Here is a 22,480-nt window from a genome sequence, read left to right on the forward strand (position 1 = left end):
GACCTTCCTGTTGCCAAATCCAGTGTACGTTTTTCCCACCTAATCTTGGGGACCCCGTTCATCATACCCTGCTTAAAACATTTTATTTCCTGGGCCCATGTGACACCATTCTTTCGTAATTTTCTCTCCACCTCCCTGCCTACTGTTCATTATTTTGCAGCTTTCTAATCTTTTGTGTCACCTACATGCATTCCTCCCACCACAGTGTCATATTCTTGTGATTCCATCCTGTCCCCAGCCCGTTGTTTTTTCTTGAAGCTTAGATGACTTCAAGCTCCAGTGGTCACCTGTGTGACAGTGACTGCCAAGTCAAGGTCTTTAACCCAGACCTTGCTGTTGACAAGACCTGTTGCGTGGTCCATTGATAATGATGCAGCAAGTCATCACTAGATCAACGTCTCCCCCTCCAGTATTTTCCATCAGTAAAAGGCACCACCATCTACTCAGGTGCCTGTGGCACCTTCACCCTCGCTGCAGTCACTAGCGCTATCCCATTTCCTAAATTTCTCAAAAATACTGTCTCCTTTCACTTACTGTCCCTCACTGAAACATCATCACTTACCACTGCTAACAGGTATCCTTGCCTTGATTCTTAACCTCCTCTGGCCTACCCTCCAGACGGTTATTGCCAGATGGAGTGTCTAAAATAAAATCTGAGCATAAACATCCTTCTGCTTAAAATCCACACACATCAACTTACCCTGTTTAGTTCAGAAGCTATTTCGAGTCTGGCTGGCCCCTTCCTGCCTCTTCAACCTTGTCTCATGCTGCCCATGTGCACTTTGACCCCGCCACACGAAACGGAGTGCTGTTACCACAGGTCCCACGCGGTCCGGGTGCCCTGGCTGTGGGCCTTCAGACGGGTTCTTATTTGCCCTCTTTACATTACTAATTCCTGTTTGTCCTTGAAGACGCAACTTCACCGCCGATCTTTCAAAAAGCTTCATTTGAATGTCTGTGTCCTCCGCAAACCTGACTCTGTTCCCCATCCAACTACACCGTAGCTTTCCTTCTCATGCTTCTAAAACCTGGTGCAGAGTGAGTGCGTAAAAAGTGTTTATCTGATGAGCAAATTATATCCAGAACTTTGCTATGTGCTTCTGATAACCATGTACATTTTGAAGGGGGAGGGTAGGGGTAATTTCACGAGTCTGGTTGTTCAGTCAGCTCTGATCTCTCCAGCCACGGGATGGCCTTCAGTTCTTGTCCCTTACTTTAAAGAACTGGGGCAAGAGACCGGGAGGAGGAGGAGGAAAAGAGGTGTGTTCTTTAGGTGGACGTGAAAGGTGGCTTGGGACTGGACCAGAGCTAAGTCCTTTGAGCTCCAGAGTCACAAATAGGGCGGAAATAGTTTCTATAGCGACGGGAGGAGGGCGTGTCCGCCGCGTGCGCTCCGCAGGCTGCTTGTCTGGGCCGCCGGCAGCGCCCGGCAGTCTGCGCAGGCCAGATGCAGCTCCTGCCCCCTCCCACCCCCACCGGCACAAAGTAAGGACCAGGGAGGCGGCAGGGGCTCGCGACCCCGTGCGAGTGTGAGCCAGCTAGGTCCGACCCGCCCGGCCCCTGGAGGGGAAGAAGCGCCTGGGGCATGGGGGAAGAAGGTGGGGGAAGCGGGGAGAATGAAATGTGTACAGAATGCAAAGTGGGGATGGGGGTAGGGGGCGTGGGTCAGAGGAGAGAAAGGGGCGGGGTGTGGGTGCGGAGAGATGGAAAGTACAGTTTTGGATTTTGCTCTGAACAACTGCATCATCACAACCCAACCTCAAAATACTTAAGGGATGTTGCATCGCGGGATGGAGAGAGGTGGATTTTAGGGAGTTCGTCAGCCCTACCCTGAAACTGCTTCCAGCCCTGACGCCAACAACTGGGGGCGCAAAACTTTCTTACCCCCTTTTTTAAATCTTCGCTGCATGTCCTGTCGTCTGGGTAGTCAAAAGTGGGTCCACCACCCCACGCCTCCTACCCTGCCCCAGCCCATACACCTGCACGCCTCTGCTCACAACCAGAGCTCCATCCTACACACAAAAGCACGTTAGGTATGTGTGGATTACACACTCAGAGCAGCACTTGCCTCTCAAGTGCTACTTGCCACTCTGGGGTAATTCCCAGTATTAAAAATTTTTTTCCTTAAAGAGAAGATGAGCAATGCAAAACTTGGGATTTTTTAATGTCTGTAGTTAATTTGTGGTATTTGCTAAGTTTGAAATCTCCATCAGCCAATTCAGGGCTTAAATAACTTGTGATCCCTCTGAAGTGTTAAGTGACTGACAGTCACCAATCTTAATTCGAGCTTCACTGTTTCAGCCTAAATGGAGACTTGGGAAAAGTGTGAGCCCATTTAAAGGGAAGATTCAAACTATGAAAAAAGATAAACGTAAGTGCCCTTCGTCCCCAGACCTGCCTGAGGAATTGAAACATCTCCTTGTGATAGGTAACATAAAATCTAGGAGTTCCAAGGAATTCCGCAAACAAGGACTATGCCTGATTGGTTCTGTGACTTGTCTGTTATTTCCCTTCTCTGTCTTAGTCCTTACCAAGCGGGTATGATGAACCTGAAGGGAATTTCACAAGCTCTAGCAGCGTGCCAACCACTCTTCCCTGACCTGGCCCTGGCCAACTCCATATTGTTAGCAGCAACTTGGCTGGAAGGCACGCTTCTCAAACTTGTGGAGGACCCAGTGCTGAGAATCAGTGATTTTAGCTGACCCCAAACCCAATGTGAGTGTGTTGCGACAGCTAAAAAGAGCCAATACTCATCTAGGCTACGTTAACAGAAGTACAGTGAGCAGATGAGGGATGGAAAGGTCTCGCTGCCTGACTTAGCTGAATTGATTAAAACAGAATCTAGAATCTAGAAAACTGCAGCCACTTTAAGAGAAGTGATTTAAAAAACCCAGAAAACAGAGAGGGAAAACCATAGTACAGGGTCTTTCCATCATGCCTGGGTGCTCTATCCTGTGAGGAGGGGTTTGAAATAGAACCATGAATGCCTGGAGATGAGTGGGTGCTGAGGAGGCAAACAGCTGCCGTTTTGAATATTCAAGAACTCTTGAATAGAAGAGAGGGTACATGTGTTCTTTGTTGCTCTGCAGAGGATGACATGTGTCAGTGGAGAATATGTTGCCCAATATCATTTCTCCCAACCAACATTTACTGAGCACCAACCTTATGAAATTCACAGCTGCGTGTGAAGTGCCTGGAAAAGCGGTGAGCTCTGTCACAGAAATGTTCAAGCAGAGACTGAGTGATTGCCAGGAATCCTCTTAAGAGGATTCCTGCCCAGGGTGGGAAAATGGATGAGATGGTTTCTAAAACGTCTTTCAACTCTTCAGAGTCTGTGAGTCCGTGGACCACGAAGAGTTTCAAGGCTACTTGCAGAGAGGCTGAAAAGTTCTCTTTGGCAGAGTGGGAGTAACTTAAGTACGTTATCTCCTGTTCACAGAAATGCAAAGGGAGTCCCTGCAAGTCCCACACTGCCACAATTTCTGCCCAAAGGTAGCCCCCCAGGACATAAAGATCAAGCTGCTGACAACTGCGATAGAAATACGGAAATCGGAGCAGGTAAATCTCAAAAGATCTATTTCCTTTCTGCGCATTGAAGTTCAGGATACATAAATGATGAGTTATGTCTAAAATACTATGCGTGCAGTAATGCTGGCACCACTGTTTACAGGTCTGTCTTGCCCACCAGACTTTGAACTCCTTGAAAGCCAGAGTTCTGTTTTACTTATCTTTGAACCCCCCAGCTTAGCACAGTATCTGGTACACAGTTGGCGATCTGAAAATTTTTGATGAATTGACCTAAACTAACTTAGATTTCTCTTCCTTTGGCAAATTTGTACCAAGAGTTTTCAATAGGAAAGCTATGTCCTCATCCCAATAAGAAATATGAAAAGTAAAATAAAATAAAGCACAGACTCTCCCCTCCTAGATAAGGAGCTCTCCTTGAGGACAGAGGCCGTGTCTGGTTTATTGGTAAAATTGTCTCAGCCTATGTTTGTAGAAAGGAAGGCAGGACGGGAAGGAAGAAGAGAAACTGTGATCATTTGCGGAGAAATGACTGTTACTTTTTATTTGATTTTGCACAGAATTTTTTCATTTTTTTGTATGTGTTTTAAAATGAATGTTCCCACTCACCTCTGCCAGCCCCGCTCTTCAGAGGTAATTATTTTTTTACAGTTATTTTTTCTAGATCCTTCAATATGCCTGTATAAAGACATGCAAACATCTTGCTTTCTCTTCAATAAATGTGGAATCGTATTATACATATTGTTCTGTGTTTACTCGATATACTACGAGCAGCCCTAATGATCTATCTCATTTTTTTAAGTGATTGCACCAGCTTCCGTCATATATGTGTGCCATAGTTTTCTAACTTCCCATTATACATAGATAAGTAAGTTCTGATTTTTCAGCATTATATTGCAATAAATGTTAGTGTGACATCTTCAATCCTTTAAATAATTTCAAAATTGTGATGGTGTCACCATTTATGATAGTGTCTGTAAGAACCTGTCAGTGGAGTGGTTTGCAGGTAACACTTGCATGGTCCCTGTTCTGTCTCTATTTGGTGTATTCCAAATTCCTTTGGAGCATGCTAAGGTTAGGGGCTGGAAAAGGCCTTCCAGGGGACACACAGCAGAGTCTCAGCAGTGCTCTGCTAACGTGACAGGAGTGTAACAGGGGCCTGAGAGCCTCTAAGACTCTACCTTCTGCTTCTATAAATCGCTGCTTTTCCTCGATTCCATGCACTTATGAGAGTTATTTTTTCATCTTGCAGTGAGTGAATTATTCAGAGAGCTGTGCTCCCAGTGAGGAAGGTGCAGTCATGGCCAAATGAGGTCTAGGGAAAGCATTTCTACCAGTTGTCCCCCCTTTCCTTTTCTATAGACATTAAGCTACTGAGTAACCGCTAATACATCTATATTTTAGGAAAAAAAGTGTTTGTGGCAGGAGAATGGCTTACTTAGCATTGAGCTAGGGGAAATGGGTCTTTTTGCTTGGTGTCCTAAACTGCTAACCACCTGATTAGCTCATCTTCCTTCCTTGGCTTCTGTCTCCCTCTGCCCTGAGCACATGAGGACTAATGCCAAGAGGTCCCCTCGCCTGACATCCTCGGCCACCAAAAGGGAAACAAAAGGAGCATCAGACACTCAGCTACTGCTTTCTGGCCTGCCACGTTTCTCTCCAAGCCTGTCCTGAGCTCCTTCCATCCCTGGGTGTGGGGGCCATTACTTATATTGTGTTCCTACGGCTAACTTATTTTTTGTTCTCCCTCTTGCAGGACTGAAATGGATGCTAAAGAGCCAAAGAAATGCAATTTGACATCCTTCCCGATTTTGAAAGGAAGAAAGAAACAAAATCTCACCTCTGTAAAGGTAAGCATCCTTGAATTTCATTTGGGGAGGAGGGGTATCACCATGAAGACTAGGGGGCCAGGACCCAGTGAGATTGCTGTACCTGCAAGCACCTTTGATGACAGGTGAGGGTTGGTGTGAGAGCACTGGGCTGGCTGGTGAGCCAGGTCTGGCTGGGCTTGGAGGGAAAATCAGCTGGACAGCAGAGCATAGTGTCTTCAAATTCAGAACTGCGAGGCCTCAATCTGACAGGTGACTTGTATGTGAGGAGCCCCTGGGCTAGTGCCTCTTCCTCAGTATTTTCTGTTCTGCTCTGTCTATCTGGGACCATACTGGGAGTGTCCTGGAATGTTCTGAACAAGTATCCAAGAACATTTCCAGAAAAGGTCTGGTTTTTTTTTTTTTCTTTCTAACACAGACATGGTGTTTTTCTTTTTACTCTGCCTCAAAAACTGGCGAGACACCCTAGCACTGAAGGTGATATTGTGATCGGGTGATTTCGTGGTTACCATTTATAAGATCAACTTCTAAGTCAGGTGTATTTTTTAATCTAACGCCCTCAGTTGGGATTTCACAACTTACTCAAAAGATCGTATTATTTGGGGTCTTTGTTCTAAAAATTTTGCAGCGAACTTTAGCCCAGAGCATTCAGGTTTGCCTTTCTGAATGAAAGCCAGAGCTCAGCAGCCTACCCAAGGCCTGGTGAAAATTCTCTCCCCATAGATCACATACCGCCTCCTTAAAATTACGACTCTTAGGTCACCTCCTCCAAGCAGTGTTCCTGATTTTACCCAAACATTCTCCCCCTCGGGGTTAAAACTCATAAAAATATATCCTAATGCAAAGTCCATTGTTCTCCATCCTTATCTCTGCCAGCAGCCCAGACCACAAAAAACATTTATTTTTCAACTTCTGGTTACAAAATTTTATTAATACCTACGTTTCTTTTGATAAAACAAAAATTGCTATAAAATATTTGAAGTAGTAAATCTATGCCAAAAATGATAATAAAAGATAACAATCTGTTGGTTCACATTTCAAAATATTATGCAGACAGAATGGTCTTGGTCATGATTTTACTTTGGCCAAATCATCACAAGTTTTGCAGCTCACACTGTTTTTAGCTGCTTGAGCTCACATTTATTGAGTGCTTAACCGACTCTCACATGAACCCTAGAGACGAGTACTATCATTATCCCCATTTTACAGATGGGGAAACTGAGATTCAAGTGAACCATGAACCAGGAACGAATGAGTGGAGGACAGAATTCAAACCCTTATTCTTAACCCCTCTATTCCACACCTCTTGGCTAGTAATGCAGTTCTGCTAAGTGTTGTCCTACAAAGTTCCTTAATATATTTAATTTATTTAAATTAATTTTAAGGAAAGGAAATTCTGCCGCACTTATAGTCAAAAATAAAATTAAAAATCACATTCAAGATAAATTCATTTATGTTGTATTTTGTGATAACTGCTGACAAATTGACAATATCATTTAAAAATACGATTTAAACTTAAAACTATTGTTTTTGTATTGATAATTATTCTGATAGGCCCCAAATAAATGTCTTTTCACCACGTGTTCATTTTCCCCAATGAAATTCTCATCCGCTTGAATTGAATAGGCTTAAGTAAACGCAAACAAGTCAATAACTGTCATCACTACATGAAACCCAGGTTTCAATGGATATCCAGTTGTGATATTAATTGGAGGATGAAAAGCATGAATTATAATCTCTTCACCTAAAAAAACACTGAGGATGAGAGAGCAATGGATCTCAGCATATCAACTGCCCCAAGCAGATGTTGAAAACATATTTTAAATACTTAAATAAATTAATAATAATTTATATTTATTTTATGGTATTTAGTATTATAAGTTATAAATATGATGTTTATACTAATAAATATTTAAATATTTTAAATGTAGACCTTGGTAGCATTTCATCTAAGGGAGTTTTTAAAATGTGATTTTTAATTATTGATTTCACCTGGCTTTAAGACAACAGTGTGGTCCTCTATACAATATTATACAATTTTTTAAAAATGCCCCCATTCATTTGGCTACAACACGGTAAAATGTTAGAGAGCCATCTGCTGCCGAGAGATCTCTACCGAGAGTCCTTGTCTTCAGTGCCTGGGGAGAAGTCCCATCCTTTCAGCTTAGCCGGCAAGGAGCACAGGACTCTCACGCTGGTCCTCAATCACGTGGGATCTCTCTGTGCTTCCGGAAAATGCTCTCGTGTTATAGTTTATCCTAACTGCTGGCAGAGGGATCATACTCTCTTCTGGACCTCAGCTATGTCAGCTAGTAGTTGGAGGATGTTTGGCTCCTCTACAACTCTATCCGGAGAAAATAGTGCTTCACAGCTGGTTTCTGGGACTGAAGGTGCTGGCAGAACTCCAGGGTCTCAGGTCAGGCCATCTCAGGAGAAGGACCTGGGAGAGGCCTGGGGAGGGGAGCTTTGTTCTCTTAGGGTGTTACTTTATCATTTCCCTGACAACTCATGGGTAGGTGTAACAAAGTACATTCAAAAGTGTGCTAAAGACATATTTTCTATTTTCAGCCTTGGAAGAGCAGGTACTTGTTTTGCTATTTCTCTTCTATCCTTTAAGTCATTCAGTTGCTAAATACCACACCCTTAGACAGGCCTTCCCTAATCACCCCTTCTAATTATATTATATATTTGTTTACTTGTTTATTGTCTGCCTCACCCTCTCGAACTGTACTGTCCGATACAGCAGCCACTGGCCACAGGAGGCTATGGAGCCCCTGACACGGGGCTAGTCTAAAGAGGGTGCGCTGTACGTGAAAAACACACACCAGGTGTCAAAGGCTTGGTGTGAGAAAATGGATGTAAAATACCTTATTGATAATTTTTATAACTGGGTGATTTTATAGTATGTTAATACCTCATTAATGTTGTAAAAATAGTTTTATATTGATTATGTGTTAAAATAGTGTTCTGAATAAATTGTGTTAAATAAAATAGATTATTAAAATTAATTGCACCTGTTTCTTTTTACTTTTTTAATATAGCTACTAGAAAATTTAAAGTTTCTCCTGTGACTTGCGTTGTATTTCTATTGGATGGTGCTGCTCTCGAATGGAAGCTCCTTAACAGCAAAGATAGTCTTGGTCTGGTTCAGAACTGAATCCCCAGAACCTCGGACAGCGCCTGGCACAAACTGGCACTTTATGTACTTTTGTGGAATAGAAACCAGGAGAGAGTTTATTCATTTGTTCCCTCGACAAACATTTATTGAGTGCCCACTCATATCAGGTATTTTTCTAGGTGCTGGGGATTCAGTGGAGATAAAACAGACAAGGAAAAAAACAAAAACAAAAACCAACCCTCTCGTGTAACTTAATACGGGGATTCTTTGGAGAAAGACCAGATGGTGCAGTTAATGCTGCCAGTGGTAATGAGCAGCCCTTGTTTTCCTGATCAGTAAGGAGTGGAGACTGAACTAGACACTGGTTCTCAATCTTGGTTGTATATTTGAAATCACCCAAGGGATATTTTAAAGACCACTGAAATCAGAATCTCTAGGGGTCACAGACATTTTCACAAAAGTTCTTTTCAATAACGTGGGGACAGATGTCTGTTTAAACACCACCTATGAGACCCTGGTCAGATCACTAAGTCTCTCTGTTTGCTGGTTGTGAAACTGGAATAGTTATTCCTACATCCCCGGATTGCAGTGGGATTAAGTGACACATGAAAACATGAGCTTACTGGCTGGCAGATAGTGGAAGGCCAATAAATATTGGTTACTTTTACCTCCCCTCCTCTCCATTTAACAGAAAGGGGTTTCTTGTAGGAGACAGGCTTATTAATGAGTCTCACTCAGTGGAAGAGGATATTCTGAGGGCCAGTCCTTCTGTCTCATTTCTGTAGCTCGTCAGTATGCCATAGGAAAAACAGACAAACATTCTGACCATTGGTATTGCAAAGGAATCAAACTCACAGTCAGTTATAACTGAAGAGAGAACAGAAAACAGAGATTCCAATTGCCAGTCTCTCTAGGGTTTTAGTGTGCTATATTATTTAGGGTAATGAATTCACCTTTTAAATGCAAATGGAAGATTCAGACTAGGATAACTTATAATGATCACAGAACTGAAATTTGAAACATTTAAAATATAACCACCAGCAGCCAATCTAGAATTGGTGACTCAATGAAAAATAAATATATAGTACAACAAAAGATCTACATTTGGGGTGGATTTGGGGTCCTGAAGGAGAACACTTACGCACTTCTTCCTATTTTCTCCTAGGACTCCTCTCTGCCTTCTGAGAGCTACGCAGTAAGTACCAGTTCCTTTGTTTTGCGTTCCCATTGGTGCTCTCAGTTTGGAGAGAGGGGAGAAGAAAGACTTGAGATTGCCTTCAATTGCTGCGACAAGGATATGAAGCAAGCAGACATGGGGAATGTCTCTGAGTACCAGAATTAATCAGAGTAAATAGATAACTTCAGTTGAAAACCTCCTCAGGCCATGAAAAGTAGAGTCTTTCTGTTTGACATTGGAGGTGGAGATGAGGAGATGTTAGAAATACAATCCTATCTCCCATATGTGTTTAGCTTCTCACATTTGCTTCTTTCAGCAATATTGAGGTAGTTATCACCCCTACTTTACAGAGGAGGGGACCCACAGAGATTAAGGAAGTTACCTAAAGTCGTTCTCCTAATAAATGCTGAAATTGGGATTCAGATTTTGTTCTATAATTCATTAAATACTTTAAAAGATTTGTTCCATATTATTAAATGTTGGGTATATATAAAAGAATATTTAAGGGTATGTGTAAGGCGTGAGAATAATGCAATGAATACCCTGTGTGTATCCAACAAACAGTTTAAGAAAGCAGTCCACTGTGTGTCCCTGCTCCCCATCTTATCTCACCCTGTTCGTTGACCCCTCTGAGATAACTACTCTGTTGAGTTTTACATCTATTATTCCATTGCTTTTCTTTCATTATTTTATTGAGGAAAAATTAGCCTATAGCACTATACATATGTTTCAAGTTTACAGCATTATAATTCGATATTTGCATATGCTACAAAATGATTGCCACCATAAGTCTAGTTACCATCCATCACCATACAATTGACCCCCTTCACTCATTTTGCCCACCCTCAGCCCTCTTCTCCTCTGGTAACCACCAATCTGTTCTCTGTATCTGTGAGTTTGTTTTTGTTTTGTTCTGTTTGTTTGCTTGTTTTGTTTTTTAGATTCCACATATAAGTGACATCATATGGTATTTGTTTTTCTCCATCTGACTTACTTCACTTAGCATACTACCCTCAATCAAAGTCCCTTCATGTTGTTGCAATGGCAAGATTTCATTCTTTTTTATGGCTGAGTAGTATTCCATCGTATATATATACTACATCAAACATAGGGGTGCATACATCATTCTGAACTAGTGTTTTTGTGTTCTTTGGATAAATACCTGGGAGTGGAATGGCTAGATCATATGGTAGTTCTATTTTTAATTTTTTGAGCAATCTCCATACTGTTTTCCATAGTGGCTGTACCACTTATATTCCCACCAACACTGTGCAAGGGTTTCCTTTTCTCCACATCCTCTCCAACACTTGTTATTTCTTGTCCTTTTTGTTTTTAAAGATTTTATTTTTCCTTTTTCTCCCCAAAGCCCCCAGGTACATAGTTGTGTATTGTTTTAGTTGTGGATCCTTCTAGTTGTGGCATGTGGGATGCCGCCTCAGCATGGCTTGATGAGCAGTGCCACGTCCGCTCCCAGGATTCAAACTGGTGAAACTGGGCCGCCAAGTGGTTAAGTTCATGCACAAGCAGAGCACATGAACTTAACCACTCGGCCACAGGGCTGGCCCCTATTTCTTGTCTTTTTGATAGTAGCCATTGTAACAGGTGTGAGGTGATATCTCGTTGTGGTTTTGATTTGCATTTCCCTAATAAATGGTGATATTGAACATCTTTTCACATAGCTGTTGGCCATCTGTGTGTCTTCTTTAGAAAAGAAGAAAAACGTCTATTCAAATCCTCTACTCATTTTATAATTGGGTTGTTTGGGGGGTTTTTTGGTTGAGTTTTATGAGTTCTTTGTATATTTTGGATTTTAACCCCTTATCAGATATATGATTTGAAAATATTTTCTCCCACTCAGTAGGTTACCTTTTCATTTTGTTGATGGTTTCCTTTGCTGTGCAGGGCTTTTTAGTTTGATACAGTCCGATTTGTTTATTTTTGCTTTTGTTTCCCTTGCCTTTGGAGTCAGATCCAAAAAAAGTATTGCCAAGACTCATGTTATGGAGCTTACCACCTATGTTCTCTTCTAGGAACTTTATGGTTTCATGTCTTAAATTCAAGTCTTTAATCCATTTTGAGTTTTATTGTATAAGATAGTAGTCTAGTTTCATTCTTTTGCATGTGGCTGTCCAGTTTTCCAAACCCCATTTATTGAAGAGACTGTCTTTTCCCCATTGTATGTTCTTGGCTCATTTGTCATAAATTAATTGTCCATGTATGTGTGGGTTTATTTCTGAGCTCTCTGTTCTGTGGCATTCATCTATGTGTCTGTTTTTATGCCAATACCATACTATTTATGTTACTGTAGCTTTGTAATATAGTTTGAAACCAGGGAGCATGATACATCTAGTCTGATTCTTCTTTCTCAAGATTGCTTTGGCTGTTCAGGATCTTTTGTGGTTCCATAGAAATTTTAGAATTATTTGTTCTAGTTCTGAGAAAAATACCGTTTGAATTTTCAGAGAGATTGCATTGAATCTTTAAACTCCTTTAGGTCATATGGATATTTTAACAGTGTTAATTCTTCCAATCCATAAACAGAATATCTTTGCATTTATTCATGTCATCTTCAATTTCTTTCATCAATGTCCTATAGTTTTCAGTGTACAAGTCTTTCACCTCTTTGTAAATGGGGCTGTTTTCTAAATTTCTCTTTCTGATAGTTTGTTATTAGTGTATAGAAATGCCACAGATTTCTGTGTTGATTTTATATCCTGCAACTTTACTGAATTTCTTTATTAGTTCTAACAGTTATTTTGTGTGGAGTCTTTAGGGTTTTCCATATATAGTATCATGTCATCTGCAAATAGTGACAGTTTTACTTCTTCCTTTCCAATTTGAATGTCTTTTATTTCTTTTTCTCACCTAATTGCTGTGGCTAGGACTTCCAATACTATGTTGAATGTAAGTGGTGAGAGTGGCCATCCTTGTCTTGTTCCTGATCTTAGAGAAAAAACTTTCAGCCTTTCATCAATGAGTGTGATGTTAGCTGTGGGTTTGTCATATTTGGCTTTTAGTATGTTGAGTTATGTTCCCTCTATACCGACTTCATTGAATTTTTTTAATCACAAATGGATGTTGAATTTTGTCAAATGCTTTTTTTTGCATCTATTGAGATGATCATATGATTTTAATCCTTCGTTTTGTTAATGTGGTGTATCACGTTGATTGATTTGTGGATGTTGAATCATCCTTGCATCCCTGAGATAAATCCCTCTTGATCATGGTGTATGATCCTTTTAATGTAGTGTTGAATTCGGTTTGCTAATATTTTGTTGACGATTTTTACATCTATGTTCATCAGGGATATTGGCCTATAGTTTTCTATTTTTGTGGTATCCTTGTCTGGTTTTGGTATCAGGGTAAAGCTGGCCTCGTAAAATGAGTTAGGAAGCATTTCTTCCTCTTCAACTTTTTGGAAGAGTTTGAGAAGGGTAGGTATTCGATCTCCTTTGAATGTTTGGTAAAATTCACCAGTGAAGCCATCTAGTCCTGGACTTTTATTTGTTGGGAGGTTTTTGATTACTGTTTCAATCTCCTTACTAGTAAACTGCCTATCCATATTTTCTATTTCTTCATGGAATAGTCTTGGAAGTTGTATATTTCTAGGAATTTAGCCATTCCTTCTAGGTTGTCCAATTTGTTGGCATATAATTGTTCATAGTAGTCTCTTATAATCTTCTGTATTTCTGTGGTAGTATTTGTAACTTCTCCTCTTTCATTTTTGATTTTATTTGAGCCCTCTTTCTTTATTTCTAGGTGAGTCTAGCTAAAGGTTTGTCAATTTTGTTTGTTTTCAGAGAACCAGCTCTTAGTTTCACTGATCTTTTTGATTGTTTTTTCAGTCTCTATTTCATTTATTTCTGCTCTGATCTTCATTATTTGCTTCCTTCTGCTAACTTTGGGTCTCGTTTGTTCTTCTTTTTCTGGTTCCTTTAGGTGTAGAGTTAGATTGTTTATTTGAGATTTTTGTTGTTTTTTGAGGTAGGCCTGTATATTGTTATGAACCTACCTTTTATAGTAGATTTTGGAATGTTGTATTTCCATTTTCACTTGTCCCAAGATATTTTTTGATTCCCTCTTTGATTTCTTCATTGACTCATTGATTGTTCGGTAGCATGTTGTTTAATCTCCACGTATTTGTGATTTTTCCAGTCTTCTTTTTGTGTGTGATTTCCAGTTTCATACCATTGTGGTGTGAAAAGATGCTTGATATGATTTCAATATTCTTATATTTATTGAAACTTGTTTTGTGGCCTAACATATGATCTATCTAGTAGAATATTACATGTGCACTTGAAACTATTGGTGGAATGTTCTGTTTATATCTATTATGTCTATCTGGTCTAACGTGTCATTTAAGGCTAATGTTTCCTTATTGACTTTTTGTCTGGATGATCTATCCATTGATGTAAGTGGAGTATTAAAGTCCCCTACTATTATTATATTACTGTCAATTTCTCCGTTAGCTTTGTTAATATTTACTGTATATATTTATGTGCTCCTATGTTGGGTGCATACATATTTACAAAAATTATATCTTTTTATTGGATTGACCCCTTTATCATTATGTAATGCCCATTTTTGTCTTTTAAGACAGTCTTTGTTTTAAAGTCTGCTCTGATCTAAGTATAGCTTTCCCTGTTTTCTTTTGGTTTCCATTTGCATGAAACATCTTTTTCCATCCCTTCACTTTCAGTCTGTGTGTGTACTTACATTTGAAGTGAGTCTCTTGTAAGCAGCATATAGATGGGTCCTGTTTTTTTAATCCATTCAGCCATTCCATGACTTTTGGTTGGAGAATTTAGTTTATTTACGTTAAAGTAATTATAGATAGGTAGGTACTTATTGCCATTTTGTTAATTGTTTTCTAGCTGTTCTGTAGTTCCTCTCTGTTCCTTTCTTCTTCTCTTGCTCTCTTTCCTTGTGGTTTGATGGCTTTCTTTAGTGTTATGTTTAGATTCCATTTTTGTTATCTTTTGTGTATCTACTATAGATTTTTGCTTCATGGTTAATACGATGCTTACATATATTAGCCTATTTATATACTGGTCTATTTTAAGTTGATAGCAAGTTAAGTTTGAACACATTTTAAAACTCTATATTCCCCCCCAACATTTTATGTTTTTGATATCACATTTTATATCTTTTTATTTTGTGTGGCCCTTAACTAATTGTTATAATTATAATTATTTTTACTACTTTTGTCTTTTAGCCTTCATATTAGTTTTACAATTGATTAGTCTGCCCCCCTCATTGTATATTTACCTTTACTGGTGAGATAAAAGTAAGTCTTTTTTATGTTATGTTTTCTTGTTACTAAGTAGTGTCCTTTCCTTTCAGCTTAAAGGAGTCCCTTTAACACTTCTGGTAAGGCCAGTTGAGTGGTAGTGAACTCTTTTAGTTTTTGCTTGTCAGAAACCTCTTGATCTCTACTTCAATTCTGAATGACAACCTTGCCAGATAGATTGTTCTTGGTTGGAAGTTTTTTGCTTTCAGCACCTTGGATATATCATGCTACTCACTTCTGGCCTGAAAACTTTCTGCTGAAAAATCTGCTGGTGGTCTTATGGGGGTTTGACTGTATATAGCAAGTTGCTTTTCTCTTGAAGCTTTTAGGATTCCCTCTTTATCTTTAATTTTTGACATTTTAATTATAAGATGTCTGGGTATGAATCGTTTGGGGTTCACCTTATTTGGAATTCTGAGCCTCTGGATCTGGATGTCTGTTTCCTTCCCCAGGTTAGGGAAGTTTTCAGCCATTATTTCTTCAAATAAGTTTTCTGCCCTTTCTCTCTCTCTTCTCCTTCTGGGACATCTGTAATTTGAGTGTTGTTCCACTTGATCTTGTCCCATAGGTCCCTTAAGCTATCTTCACTTTTTAAAATTCTTTTTGCTGCTCTGTTTGTGTGAATTCCACTACTCTGTCTTCAAGGTTTCTGATCCTTTCTTCTGTTTCACTTGGTCTGCTGTTGAACCCCTCTAGTGTGTTTTTAGTTCAGTTATTGTTCAGTTATGTGTTGCTTAACAATGGGGAAATGTTCTGAGAAATGCATTATTAGGCAATTTCATCATTTTGTGAACATGATAGAGTGTATTTACACAAACCTATATGATATAGCCTATTACACACCTAGACTATATAGTACTAATCTTATGGGACCACTGTTGTATATACCATAACTCTTTATCAGGTAAATTACTTGTCTCCATTTTATTAAGGTTTTTTCCTGGAGTTTTATCTTGTACTTTTATTTGGAACATATTCCTTTGTTTCCTCATTTTGCTTGACCCTCTGTGTTTGTTTCTGTGTATTCAGCAACACGGCTATCTCTTCCAGTCTAGAAGGAGTCGTCACAGGAAGACTGGGAGTGTGTTTCAGTCTGTTGTCTGTGCAGTGCCCTGGGGATGGTAGCTTGCCAAGACCTGTCTCTCTGATTGTTTCAGCCCCATGGGGCCCAGAAATACAAGCCCCTCTGGCCAGAGTGCCAGGCACTCAAGGGGCATTTCCTGTGTGGACTGCACATACTCTCCAGGTTTGATGGGGCAGGGCTGCAGGAGAACATCAGGCTGGGGCAAGTGGTGCTAGCAAGGTGGAAAGAGAGTGCAAAAAATGATGCCTGTCAGCACCTTCATCCCTGGAGAGAGTTCCAATAGACCCCTGCCCCTCTGGCAGATGCTTTAAGATTAGTTAATCTCCTTAACATAATGGTCTATGCACTTTTCAAACTGCTCCTTTTCTGCTGGATCCTGGGACAAGTGAGTTTGTGTGTGAGCCCTTTAAGAGTGGAGTCTCAGTTTTCTACAGCACTTTGGTCTCCTGGATCTAAGCCCCATTGGTTTTCAAAGCAGACATTTTGGGGACTTGTCTTTCTGGTGCAGATCCCAAGGGCTGAGGTGCCTGATGTAGGACTCAAACCTCTTGCTCCTCAGGTGGAGGCTCTGTGTTTGTGGTATCCCTTCTGCTTATGGGTTTCTGAGCTGGGGGTGGGGGTTTTGGTGAGATGGCATCTCTGCCTCTCCTGTCAGTCTTAATGTGACCTTTTTATCCTCTGCTGTAGAAGAGCTATTCTGCTAGTTTTCAGGTCTTTTTCTGAGAAAACTGTTCTACATGTAGCTGTAGCTTTGGTGTGTGCATGGGAGGAGGTGAGTTCAGGATTTTCCTATGCAGCCATCTTGACTCCCCACCCATTGCTTTTCTTTAAATGTTTCTGAACCTTCTAAACTCTGTATTGTTTAATTTTGCATGTTTTTGTTTTTTATATATGTGGAATCGTACTGTTCTGTTTTCTTCTTCAACTCACTTTTTATTTATTTCTTCTGCAGCTCACTAGCTCAGTACTAAGCTAGCATACACTGGTGCTGCGTTTGCCTGACTTTCATTGGATTGATCAGGCTTCCGTTCTGGTTGATCAGTGCCTGTGCCCTTTAGATATTGTGAATATCACCTCTGTTCTTGGAAACCTGTTTATAAATCAATTTCACTGTCATATTCAATTGTATAGGCATATCCTACCTCTTATCAATTTTACGGTTGATGGGCATATGATTTTTGTCTTGTGTTTTTGCTATTAAAAACGGTGCTAATGTGAATGTTGTTGTGCGTGTCTCCTAGTCCATATGTGCAGGGGCTTCTAAGGCACACAATTAGGAGGAAAATTCCTGGGTACCATGTATGCAAATGCTTAACTTTACCAGATAATGACAAACTATCTTCTAAAACATCAGTATTAATGTACATTGCCAAGGGTAGTATGTATGAGTTCCAGTTGTTCCACATCTTTTTTGTCACTTGATATTGTTTGGCTTTTTATTTTTTGCCAGTTTATTAGGTGGGTAACAATATCTTATTATTAACAATATTATTAACAATATCTTATATTTTAATTAGCATTTTGGTGATTATTAATGAGATTGAACCTCTTTTCATGTGTTTATTGGCCATTTGTATTTCCTCTACTGTGAAGTGCCTGTTAATGTCTTTTTTGCTAAAATATTTTTCTGTTTGTTGTCTTTTTTATTGATTTGTATAATATTTTTACTATTATACAACAAATATAAAATATATAACATAAATATAAATAATATATGATTATTATGAATAAAGGTGCTATAAATGTCCATATGCCAGTTTTTATGTGATGTAAGTTTTCATCTCCTTTGGAGCGCGTTTGGATCAAGGAGCACGATTGCAGGATCATAAGGTAAGGCTATGTTTAGTTTTGTAAGAAACCACCAAACTGTCTTCCAACGTGGCTGTACCACTTTGCATTCTCACCAGCAATAAATGAGAGTTCCTGTTGCTCCACATCCTTGTCAGCATTTGGTGTTGTCAGTGTTCCATATTTTGGTCATTCTAATAGATGCGTAGTAGTATCTTATTGTTTAATTTGTTTTTCTTTGGTAACATATGGTGTGGAGCATCTTTTCATATGCTTATTTGCATCTGTATGTCTTTTTTGGTGAAGTGTCTATTAAGGTCTTTGGCCCATTTTTTAAATCAGGTTGTTTGTTTTTTTGATTGTTGAGTTCTAAGAGTTCTTCGTACCTTTTAGATAACAGTCCTTTATCAGAAGTGTCTTTTGCAAATATTTTCTCCAGGTCTGTGGCTTGTCTCCTAATTCTCTTGAGATTGTCTTTCACAGGGCAGAAACTTTTTATTTTAATAAAGTCCAGCTTATCAATATTTCTTTCATGGATTGTGCTTTAGTGTTGTATCTAAAAAGTCATCACCATACCTAAGGTCATCTATATTTTCTCCTATGTTATCTTCTAGGAGTTTTATAGTTTCACATTTTACATTTAGGTCTGTGATCCATTTTGAGTTTTTGTGAAGTGTGTAAGGTCTGTGCCTAGATTCATTTTTTGCATGTGGATTTCCAGTTGTTCTAGCACCATTTGTTGAAAAGACTATCTTTGGTTCATTGTATTGCCTTTGCTCCTTTGTCAAAGATCAGTTGACTATATTTATGTGGGTCTATTTTTGGGCATTCTATTCTGTTCCATTGATCTGTTTGTCTATTCTTTCATCAATATCACACTGTCTTGATTACTATAGCTTTGTAGTAAATCTTAAAGTAGGATAGTGTCCGTTCTCCAACTTTGTGCTTTTCCTTCAATATTGTGTCAGCTGTTCTGGGTCTTTGCCTCTGCATGTAAACTTTAGACTCAGTTGGGAAGAATTGACGTCTTGACAATATTGAGTTTTCCTATCCATGAACATGGAATATCTCTCCATTTATTTAGTCTTTTGATTTCATTCATCAGAACTTTATAATTTTCCTCATATAGATCTTGTATATATCTTCTTAGGTTGGATTCATTTTTTATTGATGAGTTTTAAGAATTCTTTGTATATTTTAGATACAACTTCTTTATCAGATTTGTGTTTTGCATGTTTTCTCCCAGTCTCAGGCTTGTCTTTTCATTCTCTTAACAGTGTCTTTTTCAGAGCAGGTTTTAAGTTTAATGAAATCCAACTTATCAGTTTTTTCTTTCATGATTGTGCTTTTCATCGCCAAACCCAAGGTTGCCTAGATTTTTTCCTATGTTGTCTTCCGGAAGTTTTATAGTTTTGCATTTTACATTTCAGTCTATGATCCATTTAGTTAATTTTTATGAGTGGTATAAGGTCTGTATATAGATTCACTTTTTTGTGCATGTGGATGTGCAATTGTTCCAGCACTATTTGTTGAAGAGACTCCCCATTGAATTCACTTTGCTCCTTTGTCAATGATCAGTTGACTTTATTTGTGTGGGTATAATTGTGGGCCCTCTATTTGTCCCATTGATCTATTTACCTATTCTCTCTTCAATACCACATTGTCTTGATTACTGTAGCTTTATGGTAAGTCTTGAAGTTGGGTAGTGTCAGTCTTCCAACTTTGTTATTCTTCAGTATTGTGTTGGCTGTTCTGGGTCTTTTGTCTTTCCATGTGATCTTTAGAATCAGCTTTTCAATATCCACAAAATGACTTGATAGGAGTTAAATTGAGATTCCACTGAATTCATAGATCAAGTTGGGAAGAGCTAATATCTTTTGTTTTTTGGGGATATAATTGACATATAACATTGTGTTAGTTTTAAGTGTACAACATAATGATTTGATATATGTATGTATTGCAAAATAATTATCATAATAAGTTTAGTTAACATGACACAGTTACAAATTTTTTCTTATGATGAGAAATTTTAAGATCCACTGTCTTAGCAACTTTCAAATATACAATACAGTATCATTCACTACCATAATCATACTGTACATTATATCCCAGGACTTATTTGTCTTATAACTGGAAGTTTGTACCTTTTGACTCCTTTCACCCATTTCACCCATCCCACACCTCTGCCTCTGGGAACCACCAGTATGTATCTATGAATTTGCTTGTTTGTTTCAGATTCCACATATTAGTGAGATCATACAGCATTTGTCTTTCACTGCCTGACTTATTTCACTTGGCATAATGCCCTCAAGGTCCATCCATGTTGTTGCAAATGGCAAAATCTTCTTCTTTTTAATGGCTGAATAATATTCCATTGCATATATATGTATATATGTGTATATATACACATGTATTTCTATGTCTATGTATGTATGTATATATCTGTATATATATTTATATGTATGTGTATATGTGTATATATATATGTGTATATATATACATACATATATGCCATATTTTCTTTATCCATTCATCCTTTGATGGACATTTAGGTTGTTTCCATGTCTTGGCTATTGTAAATAATGCTGCAATGAACATGGGGGTGCAGAAATTTTTTGAGATAGTGATTTTGTTTTCTTTGAATAAATACTCAGAAGTGGAATTGCTGGATCAATATGGTAGTTCTAGTTTTAATTTTTTGTGGAATGTCCATACTGTTTTCCATAGTGGCTACACTAATTTACATTCCCAGCAACAGTGCACAAGGGTTCTCTTTCCTCCACATCTTTGCTAACACTTGTAATTTCTTGTCTTTTTGATAATAGCCATTCTAATAGATGTGAGGTGGTATCTCATTGTGGTTTTGATTTGCATTTTCCTCATGATTAGTGATGTTATGAATCTTTTCATGGCCTGTGGCCCATTTGTATATCTTCTTTGGAAAAATGTCTATTCAGATCTTCTGCCGATTTTTTAATCAGGTTGTGTGGGCTTTTGTTTCTCTACTGGGTTGTATGAATTCTTTATATATTTTGAATATTAGCTCCTTATCAGGTATGTGATTTGGAAATATTTTCTCCCATTCCATAGGTTGCCTTTTCATTTTGCTGATGATGTCCCTTGTTTGCAGAAGCTTTTTAGTTTGATGTAGTCCCACTTGTTTATTTTTGCTTTTGATGCCTTTGTTTTTGGTATCAAATGCAAAAAAATCATTGCCAAGACTGATGTGGAGTTGCTTACTGCCTATGTTTTCTTTTAGGAGTTTTATGGTTTCATGTTTGCAGTTTTATGGTTACATTAAAATCTTTAATCCATGTGGAGTTGATTTTTGTGTATGATGTGGGATAGGAGTCTGTTTTCATTCTTTTGCATGTGGCTGTCCCAACGCCATTTATTGAACAGATTATTCTTTCCTTGTTGTGTATTCTTGGTTCTTTTGTCATAAATTAATTGACCATATATGCGTGGGTTTATTTCTGGGTACTCTATTCTGTTCCATTGATCAATGTTTCTGTTTTTATGCCAAAACCGTAGTGTTTTGATTACTATAGCTTTATCATTTAGTTTGAAATCAGAAAATGTGATACCTCCAGCTTTGTTGTTCTTTCTCAAAATTGCTTTGGCTATTCAGGCTCTTATATGTGGTTTCATATAAATTTTAGGATTATTTGTTCTAGTTCTATGAAAAATGCCATTGGGATTTTGTTAGGGATTGTAGTGAATCTGTATTGCTTTAGGTAATATGGACATTTAATCAATATTAATTCTTCCAATACGTGAGTATGGACTATCTTTCTGTTTATTTGTGTCTTCTTCAATTTCTTTCATCAGTGTCTTATAGTTTTCAGTGAGAACTAATATCTTAATGATATTGAGTCTTCTTATCCATGAAGATGGAAAATATCGCTGTTTATTTAGATTTTTTTTTGTTTCTTCCATCAGAATTTATAGTGTTCCTTATATAGATCTTGTACATATTTTGTTAGATTTATAACTAAGTGTTCGAATTTCTTGGGGTTGCTAATATAAACGGTGTCTTTTAAATTTCAAATTCCATTTGTTCATTGATGGTATGTAGGAAAGCAGTTGACTTTGTACGTTAATCTTGTATCCTGCAACCTTGATGTTATCTTGGCTTGTCTTTAATCTCTATATTGTCTTTAGATGAACAGAAGTTCTTAATTAAAAGTAGGTAAATTTACAGTATGCACTTTTTGTCTTCTTTAAGAAATCATTACCTACCCTTAAATCATAAAGATAAAGATATGTCTTCTGGAAGGTTTATAATTTTGTCTTTCATCAGTTCTGAAAAATTCTATGAGCCCATTTTGACTTTATGTCTACTGTATTCTTTTTCTCCTTCTGAAACTCTCATTAGATATATGTTAGATTTCACTCTATCTTCCATGTCTCTGATCTCTGAACATATTTTTCATCTTTTTATCTCTCTCTGCTGCTTGCTGGATAATTTCTTCAAATCTATCTCTTCCAGTTCACTGATTCTCTCTTTGGCTATGTATAATCTTTTATTAAGCCCGCTCATTAAGTTTTAAGTTTCAATTTTTACATATTTTTTATTTTTCAAAGTTCTAATTTGTTCATTTTTAAATCTGGTCATTTGCATGGCCAGATTTGTTAGTTCTTACAGTACCTTGTCTCCTTGTGTATT

General features: G+C 38.4%; 1 protein-coding gene across 4 annotated transcripts in view; it reads left to right on the forward strand.

Moving 5' to 3' along the window:
* The first annotated feature begins 1,381 nt into the window (after nucleotides 1-1,381).
* DYRK4 (dual specificity tyrosine phosphorylation regulated kinase 4) overlaps nucleotides 1,382-22,480 on the forward strand; it is a 51,449-nt gene continuing 30,350 nt past the window's right edge. Inside the window, exons 1-4 of one of the 4 annotated variants that reach the window (XM_005610850.4) lie at nucleotides 1,382-1,598; nucleotides 3,440-3,558; nucleotides 5,282-5,375; nucleotides 9,638-9,667. In XM_005610850.4, coding sequence (XP_005610907.2) covers nucleotides 5,289-5,375; nucleotides 9,638-9,667 — 117 coding nt within the window. In that variant the 5' untranslated portion in view covers nucleotides 1,382-1,598; nucleotides 3,440-3,558; nucleotides 5,282-5,288. The remainder of the gene's footprint in view (nucleotides 1,599-3,439; nucleotides 3,559-5,281; nucleotides 5,376-9,637; nucleotides 9,668-22,480) is intronic. The other 3 variants (XM_023643002.2, XM_070270892.1, XM_070270893.1) reach the window with 3 other exon arrangements.

The sequence above is a fragment of the Equus caballus genome, chromosome 6 (assembly GCF_041296265.1).
Source record: "Equus caballus isolate H_3958 breed thoroughbred chromosome 6, TB-T2T, whole genome shotgun sequence".
In the NCBI taxonomy this organism is placed as follows: Eukaryota; Metazoa; Chordata; class Mammalia; order Perissodactyla; family Equidae; genus Equus; species Equus caballus.